The sequence below is a fragment of the Misgurnus anguillicaudatus genome, chromosome 5 (assembly GCF_027580225.2).
Source record: "Misgurnus anguillicaudatus chromosome 5, ASM2758022v2, whole genome shotgun sequence".
NCBI classification, from domain to species: domain Eukaryota; kingdom Metazoa; phylum Chordata; class Actinopteri; order Cypriniformes; family Cobitidae; genus Misgurnus; species Misgurnus anguillicaudatus.
In genome coordinates this window covers 23,844,390-23,867,393 of record NC_073341.2, presented here as the reverse complement: position 1 = coordinate 23,867,393, position 23,004 = coordinate 23,844,390, and the positions used below count along the sequence as shown (strand labels likewise).

Below are 23,004 nucleotides of genomic sequence, written 5' to 3'. Positions count from 1 at the left end.
TTTGCGTGTTATTTCCCTTACAGTCATAAATCTTTTTTATAGAAGTGACAGTTCTTATTAAAATGCTTGAATATTTAGCCAAATGGAACCCCCTTTCAGCCAGAATAAGTCATTTTTTTGACGCTTGCCCAAAACCATTGGATCCATACCAGTGAAGGAGATTGATCAGTGGTCAGCTTTATATACTGTAGCTGGAGGACACCTGTTAATGGAGCATTCTGGACATCTCCCACCAATCGCCTTTTTAGACCCGTTGAGAGGCATTTTGAGCGTTTCACGACAGTCTTTAACTTTACAGGCATCTCTTTGTTTTTTCCAATCCATTACGTTTTGCTTATTTATTTATTTCTATTCATTTGCACATGAGGGAGCCGCCGAGTCGTGCTGGGACCCATCTGATCGCTCTGTGTGGGGAACCTGTTACGTTAAACTCTCAAATTCATTGCTCGAGCCCTCGCGCTTTTCTCTCTGCGTGGGTCAGAGTGCGAGCACAGAGCTTCATAGAAAGAATGACACGCCTGCTGGGCGCTAATCGCTTCCTGTTCTTGTAACTTTGATAAAGATGTTAGATATTTTGTTTGCTATTTATTTCAAGTCTTTTTAGACCTTTAGATCTATGCCCACAGTGATGCTGAGGAAACCTGCAACCTTTTCTGGTGAAAATGTATGTTTTACATAAATATTCCTGGCTTCCTGGTCACCACTGGAGTTGCCGACCTTTCCAACTGTCTTAGTTCTGTAAAGGCCATTTAAATCCATACTTGCTTATTATTTTCCACTGGCAGCTATACCTGAAGTACAAATGCTTTACACTACACACAATGCAAGTTGTGAGTCCTTTGTAGTCTGAGCTTGCCAACACCGCTTTTCAAGCTCTGTGTGTTCGCTACTGGGCAAAAATGGCCTGAGGCCAATGAGCGTTTGAATGGGAAAGTCACTCTTGATGATGTTTTTACCATGACCCATCAACTTTTACCGATTTTGGCGGCATACTAAAGTGACCTGTACAGGCATTAGATAAACTCAAGTCAATGCATTAATGAGACACAATAAGTAGGTAAGGTGAATTAATAATCTGTTCACAGAAGTGACTGTTGTTCCTGTCATGTGTTGCTGCCTGCAAACCATGCTTCAAAGATATATGCTTTGCTTTCAGGCCTGTTCTCGTGGCAGCACTTCTGCAGGTTCCTCTTGCAGCAGGTCATGTGAGTTCACTTGTTGTGTTTTGAAATGTTTCCACCAGAGCATGGCATGAAATTCTCTCACCCAGGGTTACCTCTTTTGACCCACTTTTTACCCCAGAAACTGTTCCCGACACAAACCCCTGCAAGTGCCTTTCACTCTCTGACTTATGTCTTTGTTTTCCCCCTTATGATGCAGATTTACAGATATTCTGATTGGTCAATCACATAATCTGATTATGTTTGTTTAATAATTGCTTAACTGTTTGACTTTTGTGTTTTTAAAAACATACCGATACAACAACAACAATAATAGTAATAGTAATAATAATAATAATAATAATAATGGTAATAATGATAACAATAATAATAATTCAATTTAATTCAATTTTATTTATATGGCGCTTTTCACAATTGTTAATTGTTTCAAAGCAGCTTTACATGAATAGATGTAGGAAAAGCATAGAAAAGCGAGCGTAGTAATAATGTAACGTATACACTAGGGCTGCACGATAAATCGCATGCGATACCACGCGCATCACGTCAGTAATGCCGGTTCCTTGATTAGTAGTAAATCGCCATCAGCTGTTTTCAGATGGAGCAGCTTTAACTACACAGAGCCGTAGTTCCCTGACAAGCTGGGCCATATCGCAGGCGATACATCCGCGATAATTAATGCGAAATTGCCCCGATTGTCAGTGAACTACGGCTCTGTGTAGTTAAAGCTGCTCCATCTGAAAACAGCTGATTGCGATTTACTACTAATCAAGGAACCGGCATTACTGACGAGATGCGCGTGACAATCACATGCGATTTATCGTGCAGCACTAGTATACAGTGAAGTAGTAAGTTAGCAAAAGGTGGCGGACTCTCCAGGGGATGAAAAAACCCTAGGAGAAAAACCCTCCTGGCTAGTCCAGGGGGAAAACTCCTAGGAGGAGAAAAACCCCTGAGATAGATGCATATATAGTATGTTTTTACTATGTGAACGGGTAAGCAGATTAAACTAGTTCCGCCGGTGGTCGTTGGTCAGGCATCGGCTGGGCATCCCGTCGAAGGAGGGTCAGTAGATCAGTGGTGTGATGACCTTTACAGCAGCAGGAACTGGGTCTGTTTGTCTCATTGTCCTCGGGGTTGAGGACGAGACAGGGAGAGAGAGATACAGAATCCTATTAGCATAGGGGGCGTTCACATCTAATGCAAGCGTCATACAGTATTGTGGTTTAAATCAGCTCGGTTCCAGACAGGCTAACTATTGCGGCAAAAGTATATTACCCAGATGAGTTATGTGGATGCTTTGTTTTAGACAAACTAACTATTGCGGCATAGTACATTTACTGGACATTTTATGTTAATGCTTTGTTAAAGAAGAATGTCTTAAGTTTAGATTTAAATTGATCAACTGTGTTTGATACTCGAACATTATTTGGTAAATAACATTAACAATTCAAATCCATAACTTGATTTCCAAAATGTATTATAAAAACTGATTATTTTTTCCGCAAAATGCAATAAATACAAGTTTTTTTTTTCAAAATGCTATGAATCTATTAAATCAATATATAAATGTGCATTCATCTTAGCCATGTTATATTCATTTAGTGGTATACACTGATTGAAAAAAATAAACATTAATGGCATTAATCAAAAAACTTACTTTGTCATATTAAGAACACTGTCATTGCTGCTTTCATCCTTGGGACATCGCTGAACTTTTTTGACAGCAATCTGCAATCTTCAAGTAAAATAATGGAAAGTTAGCATGACAGAAGCTTGATGCTGTCGTGTGAGAACAATAAAACATACTGCATTTCTCTGTCGCACGAGTGTCTTACGGTTCTTCTCCACCACAGAAATCCACCACAGGTTTATCAATGCCATCAAAAGTATTATTTTGTTTTTGTTTGTTTGTTGATCACAAAGTACAAAGTAGATGAGGAAAACTAGGTTTCTGTGTGTATTCAGAACGCCGCCATTATTGTTTACAATGTGTGGAATGGTGCCCTGTGATTTGTTGAGTGGATTTATTGCATTCTGAGGAAAGGAGAAGTGGCGTTTATTGCGTTTTGGGGAAAAGGAAGAAAAGATGACAGAATAACACGCCGGATGTAGAATTTTGCGTAAAATTAAGAATTTACTATTTAATACTGACCTGATACAATACTGTTTTGGTGGTAATTCATAATTTTTTTAAATGCCGTTTATCGCGTTTTGGAACTATACTCTTCATTTGCAGTCATGTAATAAGTAATGTAGATAACTTTAAAATAAACTCCTTCAGGATGATATAAGACCACCGTTTGTGAGTTTATTTTGTGATAATGACCAGCTGACGGTGCATTTCCTTTACTTGTTGCTTGTCGTTTCTTATCTCCTTGTCTGTTTATCTCAGTTCCCTTTTCCTTCAGATATTCAGCGCAGGTTATCACTGTGCACCTCTTGGAAGTACACCAGCCGCCCTGTCTCGATGGCCACACTCTCACAAATGCCACTTGAAGATTGCTTTAAAATACCATCTGCAGGCCAGACACTTGTTTTGCATATTATCTCTTTTGTGTTTTTACTTGGAGCTCTCTAACTGTCCATCATGTATTACTCATATCCAGCCTCAGCCACTGCCAACACTTTTAATCTAACCCCCAGCCGATGTGTGGTGTTGAGTCTGCCTCTTCCAAATCCAAAACGTATTAATCCCCAAATCTTGAAAGGAAGTTTGAGAAAAGCACGCAGAGGCGTGCGTGTACGTGGACCGCGTGCGTAACTCTCTAATTCACGCAGACGGTAAAAGAGTGGTAACCCAGCATTTCATGTGCCCGGAGCGACCGGAATGGGAAGATGAAAGCTCTGTGTTTACTCAGGTGGGGAAGCTTTCTGTGGAGAAGCAGAGAGAGTCTGATGCTTTGATCCTATTCGTGTGTTTATATTGATGTGTACAATTGCGTCTGCCGTAATGCTTTACAAACTGAAAAACATCGCACTGAAAGAGAATATCAGTTCTCCGTTGCTTGGCAATATTGACCTATTTGTTAACTGGAAGAGGAGCACCTGGGACGATACTGACACCATTCCAGGGAATGCAGATCTGAGGGCCATGGAATGAGATTCGTTCTTTTGTTCTGGCATGTAGTGTTTAATTAGCAAAACACTGTCTCTTAGCAGTTGGGCCTTTTATGTTTTTTCCAGGACTATATATTTATTTATTTTTAATTTTTGATACAGAAGACCTGTTAGCTTACATTTTTAAGCATCGCAAGTGTAATGTGATTAGACTGATGCGTCATATTTTTGTCTGTAGTTCTGCCCGCTCCATGATAAGCACTCTGGGGAGTTTGCGAGCCTGTGTTGGCCAGCGAACGTTTGAAGTGTGGTTCAGTTCATAATTAAGTGCTGCTCTGTTCCAGTACGCACAGGATAAGATTGAGATAAGTGAGCTGGACGGAAGCCAATATGTAGTCGGGTGGTCAGAGAGCCCACATCTCTGTCAAGTGGTTCTCATTCAGAGTAATTAAGATATCATCTAGGGCTTGTATGATAATGATATGATAATGATAAATATCATTTAAATTAATTGCCAATATTTTTCTTTTCTTTGGATCTGGTGATCGTCATTCATTTGCCAGACACTTTTATCCAAAGCAACTTACAGTGTAATAAAACTATTTTATCAGTAGGTACTGTTAAATCCCTGGTACTCAAACCCATACATTTGCAGTGCTGTCACAATGAGATACCAATTGAGCTATAGGAACAATTATTCATTTGTGTTTTGGTCATTATTGATAGGCTCATGGAAGCACTGTGATTGGTTACAGTGCTCAACCGCTGCTTTATAGGGGCAGATCACACCAAATGCGTTTATGGCAATTGCAAGCGCCTTTTTGAATTAATTTCTATGTTAAGTGAGCATTATGCGTGTGTTTATGCACACCGAGCACCTTACGTTTTTTGCCGCCTGCCGCACCATGTTTTTTGAAGAGCGGAAAAGCGCCCAACGTCATTCGCACTTTTCGATTGTCCAAATGTCTGTGGTTGCCTATAAATATAAAAGGCTGCGCCATACTGCTCTTTTTTAAAGTGACCAAAATGCGTTTAGTGTGATTGACCCCTTAAACAAGAATATACAACTTTTCCAACAGAATAACACCTAAATACTGTAAATACACTTATATTTACATTTTAATGATTTATCGTTCATAACAACTGTAATTATAATCTCATTTTTCATAACCAGCATTTTTCATGATTTTCACAAAAGTTTAATGCCTTCCAGAATATGTTCTTCTTTAACTATATAAACATACAATATATCAAATGAAAGGACAGTTTCATCCTACCTTCATTAGTTCTCTTTTGATCACCTCTCTAATGGGTCGGTGTCTTCAAAAACACCCAATTTTGAGCAAAAAGCTGAGATAACTCAATTCAAGCCATACACGGACATACAGCTGTTTGCCCTAGTTGCGGAAGATGTATTACGGATTGCTGGAATACTGGAATACTCGTCATTGGCAGGGAAGCGTTTCTCTTAATTGACGAGTTAACTCATCAATGGCAGGGAAAGAGGGATACTTTTGGAAGATACAAAGATTTTTTGAGGAATGTTCATAACTAAACCGATCAGAACCCCCACTGACTTAAATAGTAGGAAATAGTTTATTTTTAAACATTCCTCAAAATAACTTCCTTCGTGTTCACCAGAACAAAGAAGTTTACAGTTTTGTAACAACGTGAGAGTGAGTCATTTTTATTTGTGGGTGAACTATCCCTATAAAGCAACACTAAAGAGTTTTTGCTCTTTGCTCCCCCTAAAGGTTGGAACCGGAATTGTCCATTACCACTGTCATTAATAATTTAGTCTACTACAGCAAAGCTGGCTCTGATTGGATTGTAGGTCTGCCGTAAAGCAAGTTTTTGTAGTTTTCACTCGAACTACAGGACCATGACCTGACTGTTGGAAACTTCTTTAGTGCGCTTTTGGCCGATAGAGGGCTGCAAAGCGAATGTGAAAGTGCCGTTCACCCTGTTTCGAGTGGATGAACGACTGAAACTTTTTTGGAAACGTTATTTTAAGGTAAAAAAACTCTTTGGTGTTGCTTTAATGTGTAGCTGTGCAATCAACCTTTTAGGATGCAGACCCTCGGAGCACCTTTGTTGCTGATTGTATCCTGCGTCCTCGATATTTACTAACCTAAACCTGCCGGCAGGAAGACCAAGAGAGTCATACCCATAGATATGTATAAAGGCTAGATGTCTTACAGCGGAGTCTCTAACGTCCTCACCTGGCGGCCATCTTACCACAGACAGTTTGCTAACTCTAAGCATTGAGTTTAATGGTGCAGGTACTTTTAAATGACCGTAACTTGCTCAATTTTCTACAAACGTTATTAACGTGGCTATAATTCTGCTTTAACATTTTTCATGAATTTTTTATATTTTTTTAGTATAAGCATGCAGTGTCATAGGTACATCTTTGACGTTTATAACAAACCAAACCGTTTGAAAATTAATAAAAAATTAAGCAAGTTATGGTCATTTAAAGTTACCTGTACCACCTCAATGCTACGAGTGAGCGAGCGTCATGTGGTAAGATGGCCGCCGAAATGCGAACGTTCCACTCAATTGGCCAGCAGCGCGGGTGAGACATCTAGCCTTTATACATATCTATGGTCATACTTGTAGAAAGTCAGGGTAGAAAAGACCTCTACTGTAGTAACAGTGGGATTTTGGGGTAAGTGATAAAAAAGTAAAGATGGTGGACTTCCTGAAAGTCAACCAAATAAGGAGCTTGAACACAGAAGAGATTTAGATTTCAAGTGTTAATAATGTTAACAGAATAAAAACACATGAGGCCTGTCTTACTATAACAATGGCCCTCCATCTGGACTTTCTGTTGGAGAAGCATCAGGTGGAGCGAGAGTGGGTGGCTGCTGCTGTGCTGTGAGAAATTCATCAGCAGGAAATAAAGCTGAAGAACACTGTGGGTGTGGCTGAAACATTAGAAATAATGTTAGTAGTAATATCAGGCAGTGTATGGAGATAAGAGGGTATATGGGTACTGTAAGACCATTAGTATTTGACCATTAGGTTCCACTAACTTTAATGTCGCCATCACACCCAAACGTTTTATCACTATACAATATTCATTATAAAATACTTTCTTACAAACTACAATATAAATAAAAAAAATTCACTGCATTGTTTTTATATTTTCCAACAACTACAAGTGAAGAACTCAGTCGCAAAACCCACAAAGTGCATCTGGCATGATTTCTTGTTAATTTGCATTTTTATCAGACTCTTAATGGATTATGCTTAAAAATGAGTGTTTCTGAATGACCTGAGGGCGGGATTAAGCAGATTATACGCGAAAGTAAACGAACGTGTAGTACGTGTTGAGAGCATTCGGTTACAGTCATTATCTTATTGTTGGCGGAGGTGGTGTTTAGCAGCTTTAGCATCTGAACTCTTGAAGTGTCTTCGAAGTATGCGTTACATATAGATGGTGGAAACATTAGACTGTGAAGTCGACGCACGCTTTCTTCTAATTTCTTCTGTGTTTTCTGCAGAACAGAACGCTCTGCTATAAATGACCTTCCACAGAGAATAAACTAGAACATGCAGACTTAGTCAGCCTTAGTACGTCGATAGCTAAAAGTCTGGCTTTGAGAGACTACAATTATGGAGGAAAATTGCAGCACTGAATAATTTTATTACTGACGACAAGAGGCATTAGAACCTAGTTAGGAAGACAAGATGAAAAACATTCAGTGCCCACCACTGGTTCCCATGAATAAATATGCTGTATAATTAGCCACAATTCTTGGCAAGCAATATGGCGACGCCAATCTCAGGTGGTTCGCCTACTGTATACAAATCATTCATTCTCAAATACTTTGTCATTACCTTCTTGTCCACTGAGAAATGGAGGCCACCTTTTTGTCCTTTCTCCCTATTTAAGGTGCCTCTTAAAATACTTTTTCTTTCGTTCCACTAGCCTGTATAAACATGACCATGATAACTTTGTCAAGGTAAAATCTGTGATCTTCTGTCCTGACAGAAGGTCTGAGTTCCTGTGGACAGTGCCGACTGGAGACTGCCCGCAGGGTGTTCTCCACCATTAACAGAAGGTGAGGGCTGGTCCAGCCTATTCGCCCCTTCAGGGCCCCTATAATAGAATGCCGAAGCAATACCTCACTGTGGACAGATGGCCGTGCGAAGCAGGAACTTTTGCACCACAATAAAAAAAGTTCATAAATAATTATATAAACTGTGACATTCAGTGATAATGGGGATCAGAAATGCACATTTGTTTTTATTGAAGTCGCTCTTTGACCATGCTTGCGATTTGTGTAACGTCAGGAAGAAAAGTCACATCAGCACCGCCTGCCCAAGAAGAAAATTTAGATTTTTGCGCAACTCCCTTTTAGAATATTTATAAGATCCCAGTTGCACACGCGGCCCACAGCAATGATAAATATGACAGCCGTTTCACAGCCTCTCAGTTGTGTCCTGATTTGAGGATCTGTTGCATCAGTTGTAAGCTCAATCGTACTCTGCATAAGTTCAGGATGGGTTTCATCACACCCACATAGACTGTATCTCCAGAAATCAATGTACACTGTAAAAAAAGATTTGTTGAAAAAGTTGCTTTCCTTAAAATGTTGGGTTTACTCAAAAAAATTGTTGTCAAATAATATTTTTAAGTCAAACCACCTTTTTTACCGTGTGTATATATCAATTTACTGCAGTAGCAGGGTTCAGTCTGTCTTCATCCAGGTTTCATGCAGTAGAATGAGCAGGGCTTAAAGATTTTCATCACTACGATGGATTTCCGTCAAATGGAAAATAAATGAGGGGAAAAGAAACATGTAGCTTGTTGTTGTTGTTTTGCCGGCTCAGCTATTAATTCAAAATTTTTTCATTCATTCCACCAAAACAGCTGACTCTTAACCAGTGCTGGGCAAGCTACTTGGAAAATGTAGTGAGCTAAGCTACCAGTTACTTCACATTAAATGAAGCTATACTACACTGAAGCTACCCCCTGGGAAATGTAGCCAGCTAAGCTACATCAATAGTAGCTTGCTACATCCAAGCTACTTTTAACCAGTTTTATTATGTAATTACTTATTTAGTTTCCATTTAGCATTTTGGTAATTATAGGCTATACAAGCATACCATAGGCCTAAGTACTTCACATTTTGGGGCTGTTTGCTGGACTTATCCTACTCCCAAAATAAAATGCATGTTTGAGCTGCCTTAATTTAAGAAACCCCTGGCCCTGACATATCTTAACACAGGGGTCTCCAACGTGGTGCCCGCGGGCAGTAGGTAGCCTGCACAGAGTCTGTGAGGTGCCCGCCAAAGCACATTCTATCAATAGTTTAAATTGTAATATTTATTACATGTTTTTATATTAGCTTGGCTTGATGACATAACCCAATCAGAGGTAGCACGAGTCTTCACAAAATCCAAGTGGTAATGTTTTGTATGTATGAATGAAGGAAGGCTGCACAACTCGAACATACGGGACAAACGACGTCCTGTGTCGATTCAAAATGACACGCTTATTCTCAAATTCAGGACGACTTCAGAAATGTTTGGAAAATTGTAGCTGTGTGGAAGCTACCTCACTACTTGGTCAAAAAAAGAGCTTAGCTACTGAAAAGCTATTTGATTTAGAAAGCAGCTAAGCTACCACCAAGCTACTGAAAAATGTAGTTAAACTACTAGCTTCGCTACTTGTAGTGAAGCTACTGCCCGGCACTGCTCTTAACCACACAATCACTTCTGATTGGCACTTCTTACTGGTGTCCAAGGTGACATCTGACTGGCCTCTCTCGGGTGCCACCCCAAATTTTATTGCGCTATTTTCACTTTTCCGTTAATCGAAGCATTTATTAATATATCATTAATAGTAACAGTGTACCGAAAAATATAATATAGATGGGCCATTCTTTTGATGATTAGATTTACTGGGTTGGACTGGACTGCCATCTTGAACTTGAAAATTTGACGCGCTTCATAAGCAATGTCTCCATTACCATAATTTTATTAGCATTTTGAAGTATTGCATAAGAAATAAGTGATGAAAACACCAAATTTCGAATAAAAATCCCTTAATTTGCAAAAGAGTTTATACGCTCGCTTAAGGTGGTTTAATAAATTCCTACTTGGTGAACATAAAACCACAGGAATGATCATCTAGCTGTTTTGGCTGAAGTTTTCTTTACCATATATGGGAATCAACATCATCTTAGGCTACGTTTACATGGAAACGATCTGATTAGACAACACAAAAGTGGCGTTGTGTTATCACTTTTTATTCCGCATTTATACGAGCGTTTTGAGGGGGAAATCTGCGTGCATGTGGTGACGCAAAATTGTGTGATATTCGATGTAGTATGCACTCCAGGCGGCTAGGTGGCAATGTGAAGCACTGACACACAACAATACCAAGTTCATGTGCCTGCGTACAACCTTCTTCCTGGTTCTCCCAGGTCTCGTCCAAAGCCGTCTGGTTTGCCTCCGACGAATTGGCGCATCAACAGTTTGACTGATGTAATTAATGTGCCTTCTCTGATCAGTAATACCAGCTGTGAATATTTCGTACAACTGCTGGAAAGACTTTTGTATATTTATCAGAGCTGCTATGGCAACTTGAAGGTCCGTCGTATGGAAATAATCTGACATGTTTGTTGTTATTTTCCTGAACTGGCGCATGCGTGTGATGTAAACACGTACGCAACGAGAGCCACCGTGAGCAGACTTTTGCGTTTTTACTCTTTAGACGAGAACGGTAAATTGTTTGAAAGATTTCCACTCTGGAGGGTGGTTTCACTTTTTTGCGTTTTTAAGCCCCCAAAGGCACATCCGATAAAATATTTTTACATTATCACCCTCTAGCGTTCTCTTGTAAACAGGCCCTTAATGCCCTTGCTGTTAATGTCTGAATAAAAATGCTGCATTTCTTCTTCTTTGCACAGCATTTAGTTTGCAAAGTAAAAGCTGCACTGCTAGAAATTAAATACTTGATGTAAACGTACCTGATTCGCATTATTTTTGTTTTTGTTTTTTGTTTTTCCTTTTTGCGACTTTTGAAAAGATTCGCTTCACGTTTGAAAGAAAACACAGCCATACACACCAATAGCGCACGTTAATACTTAAATGAGTTCATGTTTATATCTTATGTACGCGCTTAAACTGACAAATACATCTACGTCAAAGTGTCACAGTAAATAAGTGTTTATGTCTTAAAGGGGTGGTTTAACTGTATTTTTTATGCATTCTGACTTATTAACACAGTTATAGAGTTGTTTCCTCATGCTAAACGTAGGGAAAGTGTCAAAAAAGCAGTTGTGTGTGTTACAGAGTATTTCTGTGCCGAATGCACTTCGCCAGGGTTCGTACAAGTTTCGGAAAGTTTTTTTTTATTACTGGTCCAGCTGAAGTTTCAGGGGTTTCTATACGTATCCCTTCTTTATATGGGCACTTACCCCGGAAAACCCCGCCCACCCGTCAATCAGCGGGAGACGCTAGAACTTACAAACATCACATCACGCGACAGCTTTGATTAATTTCAAAACTCAACAATGGCACGAAAGAAGAAGTGGGTTTTTGGATGTAAGGAGAAGAAAGCCAGCCTTATGGAAACAATGGATATAGTTTATTATCCGGGGTAGAAGCGGAGCTTTGCGTGTGTGTTTGATGCGTTGGATTTCATTGAAAAGTCCCAACCGGGTCATGATTTGCATGCGGTAAGTAAGACTTTTGTCTTATGTTGGAAATAGACGCGTGCATATTATATAAATGAAACATGTAGTGAATCATAAGTTAAACAGTGTTGTATAGTGTTGCATGACTTGTACTTGCTCCTCCCGCGGTAGTAACTCCTCCTTCTTTATTTTTTCGTACGTTATCGTAAAGAATCTGTAAAGCTAATCTTTCTATTATAAATCTGATTTAACTAAAGACTCTTCAGTGATATAAAGGATGTAATACTACTCTATAGGTACTCCAGATTAACATCAGAAATGCAGAAACAGTGTGTGTTATGTGAGCTTTAAACAATGTAGACTATGCAGCATTGTCTTCTATTTAATGGGGATTTATATGAATGGGGTTTGGCCAAGAAAAAATGTCAGTAAAAAAAATATTTTTTTGCTTTAACCACTGGACAAGTAATGATATATGGACCAGCCTCACCGCTGAGATGAATTTTTCTTCTTTTAACGCTTGGGCAAAATTACCATTTCGGCAGTTGTTTCGAGTTCCCCTGTTATTCTTGGCAGTAATATTTTCTTGAGCTTTTTCTATCCACACCACAATGTGACACAGTCACCCACCCACAGCCTCCTCTAGCATCTCCTGTCTTACTCTCAAGCCTTTCCATCACCCTGTCAGACTCAAAGCCTGTTTCTTTTCAAACACACATTTTCCAAACATGTTCTTAAACTCTTGCTTTGCTCATCACTGTTTTATGAATCCTGTAAAACAATCTAGATAACAGGATGAGCAAATAGCAATTATTAATTTTATTCTCTCTTCACTTTGTCATATATATTTAAATATAATTTCCTCCCTGTTGCATGTAATTAGGTCTGTGAAAATTGGTAAATTGTATTTGGCTTTGTTTAACACACAGTGCAGTCGGGGCCTTTTTTTCAAAACGCTTTGCAATTTTTGTATTTATCATAATTAAATTCTAAAACTCAATACCTTTTAAGTTTAGCAGATAGCTTATCATTTAAATAGTGTGCGGTTGTTGAAAATTGCTTAAACCTATTTTCGTTGACCTGTTGCACCTGACATTTTGTTCAGTGTTTAAATGAAATGTATTGTGGATGGAATTAAATCCAATGCAGCCTTCCTCTCCTACGTCTACTTTTTATCCAAATGTTTTCATTTTCCGTTTATACAAACATATGCACTTACGCATCGTCATCTTCAAACTGCCACAAGCCATTGTTTTTGTTACCATGTAGACCTTTTTTGATTTTCTCTCCACTTCACTGGTTTTCCTTTTTGTCATTTATACGCACCATGTTCATCTGTCTCTGTTTTGTTTTGTTCTCCCCTCTCCCCTTTTCTTCCCATGGGTGCAGTAAACAGAAGCAGCCTGCGCAGACAGCACAGTGCAGGTAGGGTATCTCTCTCTCTGAGTACAGCAGCTCTGTCTCTAATCAAAGCAAGGCTGCTTTTTCTCACCAATCCTCACCTTGGCTAATTATGGGAAACCGCAGAGCTTTTAAATTGCATCAACAAATAATCACACACAAATGTCTTAATTGCTGTGGAGCTGTATATGAAATTACGTTGATTGTTGCGTGCTAATCTTATCAGCGCTGTCCTAATCGTCTCTGTTGGGGACGTGTTGATTGCTCGCTTTATTCAAATCCACACATGCAAATTCACAACTGATTTGCCGGGAATTTCGTAACGCTTCCCATAGGGCTCATGTTGCAGGTACGACATTGTGCACAAACATTTTTGATTGAAAGCTGTTCGAGTGAGATGGCAAGTGCTTGCCAGGGTTTTTGGTAAGTTTCCATAAGGTTCCTTTTGCCACAACATTGTGAAAAAATTCTAATGGGAAGGTGCACTGGTAACCTGACATCGAGGACTGCAGTAAAACATGACGGATAGAAAAGTGGGAGATGTGAATATCCAGAGAAGGGGACGCCAGACAGTCATTTACATCTCAGATTTGTGGGGGATAAGGGTGAAATCGAGGAAGACTTGCATATACATATTTATGAAGCGAGCCACCAACGCTCTTACTGAAAATATGTCAATAAGCTGCAAATCACACCTATATTTATTTCTGGTTTATATGCAGCATGTAGTAGGAAGGTGCAGGAAGAAGTCAGAAAAGGTGTTTTGCTTTATAGCTTAGCATTTTTGTAATGTGTGGTTTTAGCTTTTAGCCATAGATTTGCTTTTTTTGTTTTTCATTTGGAGTGCGTGGTTTTAGCTTTTAGCCATAGTCTGAGTAGCCTTACTGTAATAGAATTATTGAGCTAATGGTGTATCTCGCTTTGTGTTGTGCATCAGAAATCTTTCGTCAGTTAATGTTTTGGGGACGTATAAAGCGTCACTGGATAGAAACTGAATTAGTGCTGTTTTTTAGGATTGTAAAGAAAATGGCAATTCATGTGCCTTCTCAGATTTTTAAGCCAAGTGGATTTTAAATGCAGTTTGCGTTGTTTTTGTAGGATAAAATGTGCCTTACACATTTGCAGAAACATGAAAGCTTAGATGCAAAAGCCGCTAAATGGTCTGATAATTATCATTAGATAATGATGTTGACTGAATGCTGTCAGCATGAATAATAAATTAATCAAATACTTTGTTTAATACCGCTTAATCCCAGCTTCAGGGCCATTCCGCATCACACCATTTTTTTATTTATTTTTTTATAGAAAAGTACTGTGTGTTCACACCAGACATGGAAAAGGCAGCAAGCGCAAGTGATTTACATGTTAAGTAAAAGCAAAGACAAGAATAGGTATCCTTCGGCGCGGTACGTGCAAATTGAGCGGAAAACGTGCAAGTTGAAAAATCTGAATTTAGTGGATATTCATGCTGTGTTAACCAATCAGGACCTTGCTCTAGTAGTGACATGATTACAGGAAGCTAGAGTCGCCTGGCTGGCAGTCGCAGAAGCCCCTCCCATGACGCAAATTTCCCCGTGAATATCTCAAATGACTACACTCTCAGAAATAAAGGTACAACAGTTGTCACTGGGACAGTACCCTTTCAAAAAGCTACACCTTTGTACCCAAAGAGGGCATATTAGTACTTTGAACCGCCAAAATGTACCTTTAAAGGTACATATTTGTACCTAAATGGTACATATTAGGACCTTTTCCAAAGGGTACTGCCCCAGTGACAGCCTCGTACCTTTATTTTTGACAGTGTAGAATGTCATGCGTGACTTTCATGTGCAAATGAAGCAAGTATACTCAAAATGTTCAAGCGTCCAACTACGCGCGAATAGCGAGTTTTTGCCGCCTCTTCCGCGTCTGATGTGAACGCACAGTAAGTTTACGGAAGAAATAATTGTATTAACGACGCTGCGCATACGTCTAGGTACAAGAGTTTTTTACCCATTTAAAGGAGGTTTATCAAATCTGTTAGTATATTGATCAACTTTTTACCTACATTCAGAAAGGACAGTGATGAGTGACTGGAGACATTTGCAGATTTCTGCATGTACTTAGAGAGTTTGCGGTGTAAGACAGTCACTGCATTTGTAAATTTGTTAATTACACACAAAATAACTTAAGTGACATATGTGAAAATAAAGCATTTTAATTACTGACCAATAACCTTTTTATTGCCATTAAAGTGACATTACATTGACGTTAGAGCCTGATAAAAATGCTCATTTTCAAGAAAACATGGCAGACGCACATAGAGGGTTTTGCATGTGAGCTCTTCATAGATTCACATATCTCAATTTGGTCATACCAATATCAATATATCTTACCTGCTGTCCAGTTCAGAAACTGTATTTGTCAGGATTTGAACCTATGTTGACTTTCATGAACAAAAGCTGGAGCATTATATCATTCCTACAATGAACAATTGCGTTTTTAAAATGGTTTCCTCCTTTAATTATGTCTTATCACCAAGGCCATCAAAAGTGAGCCCGGGCTGCCCCTTCAAACAAAAAATGGGGACCCAACAACACCGCATTAGAGCCATGCAGGGACAACTGTTCCATAAATTCAGGAAGTTGCCCATGAGTCCTGCTAGCTGGCAGTCTTTTATGGAAAGATGCCAAGATTTGGCCTCTATTGATCCACGACCTGTACCTCTCCTCCACAGGTAAAACGCCAAACCACAAAAATTAGTGCTGCTTAAAGTATTTTACGATCTTCAGACTTTTACGATACTCCCACTGTCAAAGCTCAAGGGCACATGTAATGGAATTACGTTTATGATATCAGAAACTTGGCATTTGGTGTTAAATATTGGGTTTGTGTAGTGTTCTAAAAGAAGGAAGAAGATGAGCAATCATCTCGCAGTCAGGGTGTAATGTTGTGCGGAGTTCCACAGATTTTCTCTACTAAAGATGACTGACAGGGTTTGTCAAGCCAAGCGATAGCATGACAAATATGACTGTGGCATTGAGATAATAGCTGACTTACAGGGGGAAAGTGACTCACAGTAATGCATTTAAATGAATATTTAAAAGAGTTTGGACAGGATGAAGGCCTGTTTATCTAGTCAGATCAAATATTATATACTGTGTGTGGCTAATATGACTTGCAATTTAATATATATATTCAAATTTCTAGCCTTTTAAGCACACATGCTAAACTTTGTTTTAAATGGTTATATGTTCTGTATGCGGATGTTGATTCATACCAAAATGCTTTTTTGCATAGTTGTGTTTGACACATGAAAACGTCTCGGAGTCGGGTTATGTATGTAATGGCGCTTTTCCATTGCATAGTACCCCACGGTTTAGTTTAGTTTGGGTCGGGTCAGCTCACCTCACTTTGGCGTGGTTAGCTTTTCCATTGAGTTTAGTATCACATCGCAGTGGGAGGGATTATAGGCGTGTCGTTATATTTGCGCTGCCTACAGCTGTGACATCATACAAGTGAAAGGAGAGCGTCGTTGTATATTCCCATACGTTTATTTATTTCTCAGTCCGCTACAAAATTAAAATTGGTCACCACAAATAGATGTTTGCACATCGCGTTTATCACTACCTCTGTATCACTCACTGATACACTGTTCTGTTCAAACACCCGAGGCGTCAGCCGACGGCGCTCCGCTGAGCCTCACTGAAGTTGCATTTAAGCATATAATGCTGACGTGCTCGTCGCAAATGTTCCGCCACAAACTGCAAGTCTGGAAAAAACTGTTATGGTGTCGCTGATTCTCAACATGTGGATGTTTTTCATCGATAAAAGGGAGTTTGGGAACTTATAGCAGAGCACAGATCACAACATGTTTGATCGAGACAGCGCAAGCTAGCACTAAAGCTAAAGCTAACAGAATGACGCTGTTAGTGACGTTTCTTTCAGACCAATCAGTGATCTACTGTGTTTTCGCGTCACGTTTGGTATCATCTCGGGTCGCTTGGAACCCCAACCGAGGTGGTACAATAAAAAGTATCGGGTACTACGTACTGCACCTAATGGAAAAGCTCCCAAAAGTAAGCTGACCCGACCCAAACTAAACCAAACCGTGGGGTACTATGCAATGGAAAAGCGCCATAACTGTTGTTCCCTGAGAAGGGAACAAAACGCTGCGTCTCCCTTGCCATACTTCCTGCATCTCTGTAACGCCGTCTTTGGCAATTTTTCAGATAGTGATATACTTCCTGGCTTCCGCGTCACCCTGTCTTTGTCGTTAAGCCTCACCATTGGTTGAATTTGATATACACATTCGGATGTACTGTACTTACCCCTGGAAGTGTCACTGCAGTGACGCAGCACGAGTTCCCTCGAAAGGGAAATGTAACAATGTATCTTAAAAGGTAAAACGATGTAACCTTGCTCTCACTTGAAGTGTGTCCTCACATTTAGTCCTTGAATTTGACAGTATTGGACCTGGAAAGTCTTTGAAAGGTCCTTGAATTTGAAGTTAACTAAGGTGTGGGAACCCTGAATATTATGCCGTTTTCAAAATTAGATTCTTGGCTTACAGTCTCTGCCTGTTTCCAACAAAGTGCATTTGTTAAGTACCACTATTGTTCAACTTTGATGCAGGCTCTGTATATTCTAATACTAACACCTTCTCTTTTTCCTTTATTGGACTAGCTATCTCATTAAGTTGTTATGACCCCATTGATAATTTTCTCATTTTACATCTCTCTCACAAATGAACTCGTACTACCCAAAGTTTAGACACACTTGACTGGCTTTATGCTTCTAAAGAACTTAAAAACCTTTCGATGGCTTTATTATTCCATATTTCGACATATTAAAAAAATAATATTGAATGAGTCTGTGTGCCCCAACGTCTGACCTATACACAGTATCTTTTCAAACCTGTACCTTTTCACTAACAACTGCATGTTTTCAACTCAATTTTGGATGAAATAAAATGAATATCGTTGTGACAGATAGTTTCTATTTTGCACCACTGAGGACACGGCGTCTTTTCAGGGAATGTTGCTTTTAATAACCTTTAGCTGAAATGTCAATTGTCTGTGCTGCAGTTGTAGTAAATTTGAATTCGTTTGGTGCAATTACCATGTTGAAAATGTTTTGGTTTCCTAAAGATGAAGGGAGACGGCGATCATGAATCACCGCTATGTGAAGGGAGGTTTGGCAGCAGATCTGTAGTTAACATTGTATACTATATAATACATATTTTAGTTCAGTCAGTGTAGTTTTTGATACGCTTTAGCTGTGATTTGAACTAAGGTAATCTACTTGTTGTTTATTTTGCTTGTTATCAGAAATAAATGACTCTTAAAGGACTCTGTTGTTATTGAGTTTATCGGAAGTCACGTTTGTTCCACGAAAGCTGTTTATTTATGTTGTTACTGCTAAAACGTCTATAGAGAAAATTGAAGCCCCTATATAATCATTCAAAAGATAGGCTGAGAAGTAATTGATTTCATGTGGGTTGTTTTAATTGGAATCCGTAACAATTCATTCAAATGGTCAATGTGGAATAAGCTTTTTTATCTGAATTTTTGTCGTAGTGTCTACATACACAGCAGGGTCCTAGGGGAGGCAATCATTTGGACCCTCTAATTCGATTCAGAATCAATTCTCAACATGCTAATTAGCATATTTGTGACATCACTACGTCGCATTTGTGCTCGAAGTCAGACTAGTGTTGGCACTATTGCTACTAGTCTCTGACATGTCACATACTGTATTTTATTTGCAACAAAGTGCTTAATAAAGCCATTCTCATTTACATATATGTTCTGTTTCTGTTGTCAGACATTAAAACAAGTAAAAAAAATTAAATGCGACTCATTAATTCTACATATTAGCTGGCAGTAACTTCCACAGACTGCCACATCGTCTTATCATCATCATTATACATCTACGTTAAGGAGCAGTGGTTTTGGCAGTATTACTGTATGCCGTTTTGTCTAATGCAGCGCACCCAGCACCTCCGTCTAGATAACAAACTATGTGCATATTTTACAGAAGTATGTTTATGGTCTGTGACAGGTTTTTGGGATTTGCACTCATTTATATAAAGTATTTTATTATTAGTTTAATAAAATAATAATAGTTTTATTATTTAAGTCAGATGCGGTACGGTGAATTAACGGTACTTTTTCTCCGTGACGCTCACTGAACAGAGAAAAGGCAGAGGAAGACCATCCTAAAAAGTATTTTGTTTTACCTTGCAGTTTAAAATTAGTCAAACTGGGCTGTTTTTTTCTCTCTACTGCTCATTTGCACTTTCTAAACTCTCCTTGTGCTTCCGCCTTTTGGTTCGAATAGGGTCATATTATTATTTTGTAAATGAACTTTTAATAGGGTTCACAGAGGTCCTTGAAATCCTTGAAAGTTTGTGAATCTGGGGGGAAAAATTCAAGGCCCTGGGAAGTTGTTGAAAATATACATACATAGATACAGGTCGTTGAAAGTGCTTGAATCTATTTTATGCAAGAAGTTTTCTGAAAAAAATTCAATTTTATTCCCTGTGTAGTGTAGAATAATAATATAAAATTCTAGACTTTTTAAGGACACATTCTAAACTGTTCGCTTTAAATGCTTATATCATCTGTATGCGAATGTCGATTCATACCAAAATGCTTTTTTGCATAGTTGTGTTTGACGCATGAAAATGTCTCAGGTTACGTATGTAACTGTTGTTCCCTGAGAAGGGAACGAGACGCTGCATCTCCCTTGCCATATTTCCGGCGTCCATGTAACGCCATCTTTGGCAATATTTCAAATAGCGATACACTTCCTGGCTCCCGCGTCACCCTTTGTTGTTAAGCCTCACTATTGGTTGAATTTGATATACACATTCAGACGCACTTACCCCTGGAGGCGTCCCCAAAGTGTCACCGCAGTGACGCAGCGCGGGTTCCCTTGAAATGGAACTGTAACTTGCTCTCACTTGAAATGTGTCCTCACATTTAGTCTTTGAACTTGAGGGTACTGGATCTGGAAAGTCCTTGAAAGATCCTTGAATTTGAAGTTAACTAAGGTGTGGGAACCCTGTTTTAAAAATCAATTTGCGAATAAATTCGGAATCGTCGACGTCCACATCGCGATGCATCTAAGAATTAACTTTTTCCCTCACCTTTGTGCATTGTGTTATGATATTATCTTAGTTGTGTTATATTTGCGTTGGACTTGTGTCCTTTGTGTATTTACTGTACATCCATTCAGAGTGGCTTTGGGTTCATAGAAAAAATGAAGTGTGCACTAACCTCATGCCACTGCCTTTTTTAATAGACTTGATTTGAATGCTGGTCAGTTTCAATTTTAGTGAAAATATAAGTGAAATATTTGCCACACCCCTAGTGCATATGAAATCTCGCTTGTTTGGGTGAAGGGCAGACTGCTGAAAAATGAGTTTAACTTGCATAATTTCTCACTGATAATGCCTCGTCCAACTATATGCATGCATACTCTTCTGGAACAAAAGAGTTATAGCTCATGGAGTTATTAGTCTCTGTCCTCATGCAATCCTTATGCAAAACTTTACTGCTGATTATTCATGAATTCAGCATTTTGTGTGCTGTTTTATCATTAGTTTTAAATTGCCAAGATCACTTTGTAAGTCCCATGTGTGCCACATTTATTTATTAGTGCGGTTATGGTCTAAATCACACAGCCATTTGCTGCTGCTGCTGCTGTTGTTGTTACTCCTTGTACATCTAACATCCTAAACCATATTAACTCTCTCTGAAGAAGACAAGCCCTTACACCAGCCGCTCCATCTCTTGCAGTCCTTTAAATCTTACCCGTGTGTATTGTTTCCTAGAGATGTAGCATGTTGGTACTGGTTACCTGTCTCCATATGGATCCTGTTAAAACCTCACACAGCCATCTGTAGCTTAACCATGCTGTGATATCTCAGACTCATCTGCTCCAGTCTGGTCAAGCCCGGCCATGATCCTCTCACAGTTTAGATTGTACACACGGAGAGAGAGGCGCAGTCCATCTGTATCGTAACACGTCTGTGTCCCATATGCATTTTGATTAGTTTGGGAAGGTCAGGTTAAGGAACTGTACATTTACATGTTTGGTTTGAAGGATTATGGAGGCTGTGCTCGGCTCCCGCCTCCAACTGCAATCCAGTCCTGCCATATATAGAACATGACCTGCTGCTCGCTCCATACTGCTGTTAAAGCTTGCCAGTATCTTATGAGGCCAGTCATGTATGAAATACTGCTGATATCGCCACACAGTTTTCTCTCAGTTCAGTTTAGTTATTTATTTGATGTTTTTCTTCTTTTGTCAAAGTCTATCCAAACTTGACCGATTTGTGGTGTATGATCCATAAAGGTGGATTTTGAAATCACATTATGAAATATTTGTTCTTGTGCCAAGATGTGGCTTTGTACTGCTTTAGCATGGATTTAAATGGGCTTTATTTTAAACAGGCTTGGGTATTGTTAGGCTTTTCTATGATGGCTCAGATTTGTTGTTTTTCTCAAAGGGGGTCAGGGAGGGTTTGGCTGGCTAGCACACTAAGTCCAGTTAAAGCAGGCCATGTAGATGCTGCACCTACCTGTTTACCTCAGAAACACGTTTTGTTGTCTTCTTACGTGCTCTATAACTTGAAAAATGTTGCAACAAAGTAAGAAAACTGTTTTTTTCCCCCTATAGTGACTGCTATTTATAGTTCAGGATATTAAGAATCCATTAGTTCAAATCAGAAATGTGGAACAAAGTTGTTGTGTGGTACTTATGTGACGATTAACTGACGATATTTTGATGATAGTTTTTTTTATAATCATAATTGAAAACCATTGCAATCAGCACATTCATCAAAATGGAGATTTTAGGTTTGTTCATCTCTGAGAATAGGCTGGATTTAGAAATCAATTAGAGCTTTTTTATCCCTCTGACTGCATTGAGATGAGAGCAGAGAAAAGCTCTCGTATGCATGAGAGATATGAGAGAGACTGGGGCAGGCCAGGACTCAAAGCCGACTGTGGCCGAGTTGTATCTTTCTGAGAGAAATCTGCATTAACTGACCTGTCTAAGGCATTCCAGTGTGCTTTTTCGGTAGAAGCCTGTAGCCCTCAGAGCACTTTGTACTAGAGATAAAAATTCACAGCTGTGCGTAGCACCTTGAGCTTTTTCCGGCTTTTTTTGCGTGGCCTAGTTGTCTGCGAGTTGAGCTTGGAATATATGTGAATTTATACTGGAAACTGTAATGCATTTAAAGGTGTTTTGAGCAGAAATTCAGGTTTCAGCCTTAGCGCTTAGTGCTTTGATAATTTTGAAACATTTTATTCATTTTTTAATTTCAACTTAATATAAATCATAGATATTTGAAGACTTAAGATATAAAACCATCTAAGTGCGTCTGACAAGTTTTCTTGGAAATAAGAAGGCTTCGCTGAGCCTTGTTTAAGTTACATATACACATATAATACTGACGTGCTCGTCGCGAATGTTCCGCCACAAACTGCAAGTCTGGAAAAAACTGTTATGGTGTCCCCGATTCTCAACCTGTGGATGTTTTTAATTGCTAAAAGGATGACAGCATGTTTGCTCGAAACACCGCAAGCTAGCATGAAGGTAAAGCTAATCTTTTACATTATAGTGATGACGCTGGTAGTGATGATTCTCTCAGATCAATCAGTGATCTACAGTGTTTTTGTGTCACGTTTTGATATCAGCTCGGGTCGCTTGGAATCCCA

At 39.1% G+C, this 23,004-nt stretch overlaps 1 protein-coding gene across 2 annotated transcripts in view; it reads left to right on the top strand.

The window, feature by feature from the left end:
- The window catches only part of ccser1 (coiled-coil serine-rich protein 1), a 108,214-nt gene that overhangs the window by 58,154 nt on the left and 27,056 nt on the right, over window positions 1-23,004 (top strand). The window contains exon 10 of one of the 2 annotated variants that reach the window (XM_055167907.2): window positions 13,283-13,318. The exons of the other annotated variant lie outside the window; for it this stretch is intronic. Within the exon in view, the coding sequence (XP_055023882.2) occupies window positions 13,283-13,285 (3 nt within the window). The 3' untranslated portion in view covers window positions 13,286-13,318. The remainder of the gene's footprint in view (window positions 1-13,282; window positions 13,319-23,004) is intronic. 2 annotated transcript variants of the gene reach the window in all.